The sequence below is a fragment of the Symphalangus syndactylus genome, chromosome 6, assembly GCF_028878055.3.
Source record: "Symphalangus syndactylus isolate Jambi chromosome 6, NHGRI_mSymSyn1-v2.1_pri, whole genome shotgun sequence".
Taxonomy (NCBI): Eukaryota; Metazoa; Chordata; class Mammalia; order Primates; family Hylobatidae; genus Symphalangus; species Symphalangus syndactylus.
Genome location: NC_072428.2, coordinates 71,776,651 through 71,783,062, shown reverse-complemented (window position 1 = coordinate 71,783,062; position 6,412 = coordinate 71,776,651). Strand labels below are relative to the sequence as shown.

The following is a 6,412-nucleotide window of genomic DNA, read 5'->3' as shown; positions in this document are numbered from 1 at the left end:
TCAGTGGAACTTTTAAACAGGAGGGATCCCGATCCTGTCTAAAATGCCAACGAAAAATGCGAACATCAGCCGGGCATGATGGCGGGTGCCGATAATCCCCGCAACTCGGGATGCTGAGGTAGGGGAATGGAACCCAGGAGTCAGAGGTTGCAGTGAGCCGAGATGGCGCCACTGCACTCCAGCCTGGGGGGCAGAGCGAGACTCTGGAGCAGAAGAGGCCTTCTGGTTTGGAGAGTGTTCCGCTTTTCTGCTCTGGCTCCTCCCCATCTTTGCGGTTTTCCCTACCTTTGCTCATTGATGCTGGTGACCTGCCGATGGGGTTATGGAGTGTATGTCCTTTTTGCTGATGCTGATGCTATTCCTTTCTGTTTATCGGTTTTCCTTCTAAGAGTCAGGTCCCTCAGCTGCAGATCCGTTGGAGTTTGCTGGAGGTGCATTCCAGACCCTGTTTGCCTAGGTTGGTGGGAGTGTAAACTAGTTCAAACATGGTGGAAGACAGTGTGGCCATTCCTCAAGGATCTAGAAGTAGACATACCATTTGACCCAGCGACCCCATTACCGGGTATGCACCCGAAGGTTTAGAAATCATGCTAGGGTAAAGACACATGCACACGTACGTTTATGGCAGCACTATTCAGAATGCAATGACTTGGAACCCTACCCAATTGTCCATCGACGATGATAGACTGCATTAAGGCAATGTGGCCCATAAACACCAAGGATTTCTATGCAGCCACCAAAAGGGATAGGTTCATGTCCTTTGCAGGGACATGGGCGGAGCCGGAAACCATCATTCTGAGCAAACTGTCACAAGGACAGAAAACCAAACACCCCGCGTTCTCACTCGCAGTTGAGAATTGAACAATGAGAACACTCGGTCACAGGGTGGGGAACGTTACACACTGGGGCCTGTCACGGGGTGGAGGGCGGGGTCAGGGATAGCATTGGGAGAAATACCGAACGTAAATGATGGGATGTTGGGTGCAGCAGGTCAGCATGGCACATGGATACCTATGGAAGAAGCGAGCTCTTTGGGCACACGCACCCTACAGCTTAAGATATAATAAAATATTCTAGTGGGGAAATAACCTCTTTGTGTATTTGATTCAGGTTCTTTTGGGCAGTTTACTTAGACACACTATGCAAGCTTGAGATGCCTCAATACAAGGACACGAAGGTTTCCGTGACAATTGACATATATCAATACCTATTTCAGATACGTATTTTATCAATTCAATGCTGCCTCAAAATACCACACTTTTGTCAGAATTGGGAAGAGTGTTTCTGACAAAAGTAGTGATTTAAATAGTGCCTCACTTACATTTTCATTACATTTCTATGACCACTACAGATGTTTGACTTCTCTTGGGTGCTGTAAAACTATTCTCTTCTGAGTACATTGCTGATTTCCTGATGTTTACCTTATTGCCTGTTGAGGCCTGCAGCCCAACTAATTCGTCCGTCCAGTCTCCCATTACAGACCAGTGTGGCAAACTGAAACCACAATGAGGCCCAGGGCGCAGTGGCTCACACCTGTAAAGCCAGTACACTGGGAGGCCAAGCATGGCTGATCATTTGAGGTCAGGAGTTCAAGACCCGCCTGGCCAACGTGGTGGGACCCCGTCTGTACCAGAGACACAAAGTGAGCTGGGCATGGTAATTCTGCCTCTTTATCTCAGCCGAGGGAGGAGAATCACTTGAACCCGGGAGGCAGATTCTGCCTTTCTGATCTCAGCTGAGGTAGGAGACTCACTTGAACCTGGGAGACAGGGGATCTAGCGAGCCGATATCAAGCCAATGCACCCCAACCTGGGCGACAAGAGCGAAACGCTGTCTCAAAAGAGAGCAAAACAACAACACTAAAACAGTCCTATATACCCTATAGAATACTATGAAGCCTCACAAATTAAAGAAATCGTATCATCTGCAACATGAATGAGTCTACAGGAGGTTACAGTGAGTGAAATAAAGCAAAGGCCAGGCACGGAGGCTCGTGACTGTAATCCCACCACTTTGGGAGTCCAAGGCAGGTGGAGCACTTCAGCCCAGGAGTTGGAGATCAAACTGGGCGACGTGGTGAAATCCCATCTCTACCAAAAAAAACAAACATTAGACAGGTGTGGTGTTGGACGCCTTAGTCCTCGCTACTCAGGAGACTCAAGTGGGAAGATCTCTTGAACCCGGGAGGTGGAGGCCGTGGTGAGCCGTGTTGGTGTCACCGTACTCCAGCCTGCTTGACAGAGTGAGACCCTGTCTCCAAAAGTAAATAAATACATAATAAATTTTTAAAAAGCGAGCACAAAAATTCGAATAATGCGTGACCTGACTGATACGAGGAACGTAACATCGTTGAAATCGTAGCTGCAGAGAGCAGAAGGGTGTTTCCCCGAGGCAGGTGCCGGGGAGGGTGTGGGGAGATGTGAGTCAAATGATACCAAATTTCAGGCAGGAATATTTCTAGAGATCTACTGAGCGTCACGGCGACTACAGTGAATAACTATGTATTGCTTACTTGAAAATAGCTGTGGGAGTAGATTTTCAAAGTATTCTCATCACAATAAAATCAGGATGCGAGGAAACGAGTGTGTTAATTAGCTTGATTTGGTCATTCCACAATGTATACATATATGAAGCCTCACGTTGTACACCATAAATATATATAAATTTCACTGGTCTATTTAAAATGAAAACTTAAATACATTATAAAACTTAAATGATATAACATACAATAAAAAAGACTTGTATTTGTTAAATCTCCACAGAAGGAGTCTAAGTCATAATGGAAAATAAACTTCGAGGAGTGGTAAAATCGATCAGAAACGTCCCATTTCATTGCTTCCCGAAACGTGTCTGACCGAGTGGACATCCTGCTGTTCACTAACTCCTTGTTCTGGAACAGTTAGTGTGTGTGTATGTATGGGTGTGTGGGCTTATACACACAAAGTAAATTAATGGTAATGAAAGCATTCTGATTCTCAGTTTAATTTAGTTATGTAGACAGACACACCCACCCCGCCCCCCAGACGCACATTTATCAAATCAGGCACTCCACCAAAACTAGCTACTTAGTGTGTCATCTCTCACTGCAGATTCAAAAGAGAAACGTGAATTTAGAGAGGCGTGATGGTTCCTTCTCTCCTGGAGCCCAGTTGGAAGTTGACTGACTGATTGGGACATTGTCGTTGGTTGGTCTGGGTGGAAGAAACCACTTGGACCCTTTATTGAACACCTACTGTGTGCCATCGTTTTAAGGCTGCCCGTGTGTTGCTTCGTTCATTCCTCACCATGACCTCCTGATCACACGCTGGAGATCCAAAACCAGAAGCGCGCAGAAGCTATTTGTCCAGTGTTACAAAGCTACTAGGTGGTGGAATTTGAATGTGAACCCAGATGTGTAATTCTAGAGCCTAAGTGCTTCACCCACCTCCCTGTGGTGGCTCTACCGAAAAACAGCTAAGCGCGCATTGAGAAGCTGAGGACTTTCAGCTTTGCTTTTCAAGGATTTTTCTTTTCAATGTTGAAATTCATACCAAGATTGATTGGGCGCCTGCCAGGGGGGGTGGGGGAGAAATCGGGTGGGGGTGGGGAGGTTCAGAAAGCCCCACAGAAGGGGAAGATGCCCAGGACAGAAGACTGTCAGGAGGCTGTTGGGTCAGGGGGTTCGCCTTGTTCTCAGAAGCCGCGGAGGTTCAGGTGGGCTGGGGGAGGCGAGTGGTAGAAGGCCAGAGGTCTGGGAGGGACCGAGGGATGGGGCCAGGCGCGAGGGGCCGCGGCAGGGACTCGGGGGACTGGGAGTGGGGGCTCGGGCCTCGGGGAGCCCATTGGTGGAAGGACGGAGGTCCGGGAGGGGCAGAGGGATGGGGACAGGAGCGACGGCCCGCGGCAGGCACTCCGGGGGGCTGGGAGTCGGGGGTCGGGGTTAGTCTCGGCTTTTGGCCCTGTCCTGCCGCCGGCTGCTCCCGTTTCTTTGGCTTTGCGGCGAGGTGGACAGGGTTAGCTCTCGGGATGGAGGGCGGTTTTGGAAGCGGCCTGGGGCTAAGGACAGGCCAGGGCGGCGGGAGAGGCGGACCGCTGGCATCGCTGGATCTGGGCGCGCTGTCGGACCTTCCACATCACCAGCTGCAGGCAGGCGTTTGCGTCCTCGCTGGAGTTGTGCCCGTCCTGGCTGTCCTGGATGATGTGTCCCAGGTAGTCGGCCGCGAGATTCCTGAGGGAGCGCTTGTAGGGGAAACCCAGGTAGTGCGGGAAGAGCACGGCCGTGTCCACCACGGTGCTGTGGATGAGCTTCAGGGCCAGCAGATCGCTCTCCAGGCTGTGCCCGATGAGGATGGTTTGGGCGCTGAAAAAGCTCAGCAGGATGGCTTGGACTTTGGGCAACGTGATGCTCGTGTTGGCGACGTCGGCCTCGGTCACTCCGGAGAACCTGGTGTTGTAGTCCACGATCTCGTTGTCGGGCTTGACGAAGGTGTCGTACACCACTCGCATGTCGGCGTCCACCACGGTGACGCGGGTCAGCTCCAGGCCGTGCGTGGTGTAGCACATCTCACAGTCCAAGGCGTAGATCCCTGGATAAGCGTCTGTGGAACACTCTTTCTCCAAGGTCTTCACGAAGCCATCGAGGCTGTCCTTGCGGCCGTCCCGCACGTGCTGCTTTGCCACCTGGCAGCCCACGGAGCCAGGAGCCGCTGCACAGCAGGTGTACTGGCTAACCCGGCCTCCAGCCACTTGGCTCGAGCGGACCCGCCCCCAGTGATAATAACACAACTGGTCGCGTACACAGCGGCCCGAGGAGGACACCAGGTACTCGGTGCCACAACGGCAGCAGACCCTGCAGGAGGAGTCGCCGGGCCCCTTCCCCTGGCCAGTGAAGAGGACGGCGCCTCCGGGCTGCTCGGGGTGCGGGAAGGGGTAGCCGTTCTCCTTGAGCTGGTCCTGGGTGAGCAGGAACTCCTGGAGGCGGCTGTACAGGGCGGCCCTGCTGAGGCCGGGCATGGAGCTGGGGGTCAGGCCCTTCAGCCTCTTGAGGGTGTTCAGGACCACGTTCAGGTACACGTTCTTGTTGGGGCTGCAGTCGTAGGCCGCCTTCTCCTCGTTCAGCGCCTTCTCCTCGGCCTCCTGCTTGGAGGCGCAGAACTTGAGACACTCTTTGGTGAACAGTTGGAGATAGCCTCGGCGGATGACGGTGGGGACTTGGCACCCCGAGCTTCGGAGGATAATGGGTTCCTTCAAACGCGCTAAGGATGGACGACGGACGATCCGCTTAGAGCTGATGGTGGTGGAGGTCTTGTCTGCCATCCCCGACCTGTTGCGCGTCTTCCGTGGCTGTCTGCCGACCTTGGAGCCATTGGAGCGTTGGCTTCCGCTGGCCACCCGGGTTCTCTTGGCATCTGTGGCACCGGTGGCCAAGCAAGGGCTGTGAAAGTGGGCGATCCTCTTCCTCTCCCTGGGGGCTGAGATGCGGACTGCGGAGGGTCTCTCTGCCAGCTTTGGGGCGGCTGGCAGGCAGCAGGCCGATCCCCGCTGCGCGGGGAAGCACCAAGCCTCCGTCACCATCTCGGGCCACGCAGGGGGCACAGCCGGACCCGTATTCTCGGGCTCCGTCTGGATCCCCACAGATGCTGAGGCCCGCTTGTGCATCTGGGGCACCCGGAGCCCGAAGCTCTGGGCAGGCTGATGAGAGGGCAGTGGGAATTCTGGAGCCTCGAGGGCCGCCTCCTCGGCCGCCTTCTTCGCTTCTGGATAGCCAGGTGGGAACCAGCAGGGAGCTGTGGCTCGCAACATCTCGCTGCCTTCGGGAGCACCTGCGTGGCTCTGCTCCTCTCCCAACTGGCGGCTTCAAGGAGTGCCGCCGCGGAGGCGCACCGCCTTTATATACGCACAGGGCTCTTCTGTGAGAGAGGGTGGGACTTGTCCTTCATTACGTTGCTACTTCCATCCAATCACACTGAACCTCATCTTCCACCAGACTCCAGCTTGCGGGGGGGCTCAGGGTCTGCTAATGGAAGCAACCCGAACTCCTGGTTGCTAACCTTGGAGCTAGCTTGCTTTTCCTGAGGTGATTAAGTGTCCCTGCTCAGCAGTACCATAATGGCTAGTGGAACTGAGCCACATAGCCGCACATTGAGTTTCAGGGAGGTTGCTCAACTTGCTCGGGCCCACACAGCACCCCCACGGAGCCGGGACTGGGCCAGCCGTCTGCTGCTGCCTGCTAGTGGGCAGGATCTGTCTGGGCTTGCCTTTCCCTGCTCTGTGCACTCCTCCACCGTGGGCAGCTTGAGGACAGGAAGCGGACCGCAACCACTTCTCTCCCAGGACGTGGGCAACGTTCAACACACGGGGTCTTCAAAAACTTCATAGAAAATGTACATGCTGAAAGTCTATGCATGGATTTCAATTTGTTTGCACTAAAATT

The 6,412-nt window shown here is 53.7% G+C and overlaps 1 protein-coding gene across 1 annotated transcript; it reads right to left on the bottom strand.

Annotated features, from left to right (window-relative positions):
* Positions 1-3,981: 3,981 nt before the first annotated feature.
* On the bottom strand, positions 3,982-4,992 carry LOC129485238 (exonuclease GOR). The gene has a single exon (XM_055284635.2). It carries the CDS (start codon positions 4,990-4,992, stop codon positions 4,036-4,038), a length of 957 nt encoding a protein of 318 aa, XP_055140610.1. The 3' UTR covers positions 3,982-4,035.
* Between the last annotated feature and the right edge of the window lie 1,420 nt (positions 4,993-6,412).

Coding starts and splice junctions, on each gene's coding strand:
- LOC129485238 (XM_055284635.2), bottom strand. CDS start 4,992: ATGCCCGGCCTCAGCAGGGCCGCCCTGTACAGCCGCCTCCAGGAGTTC.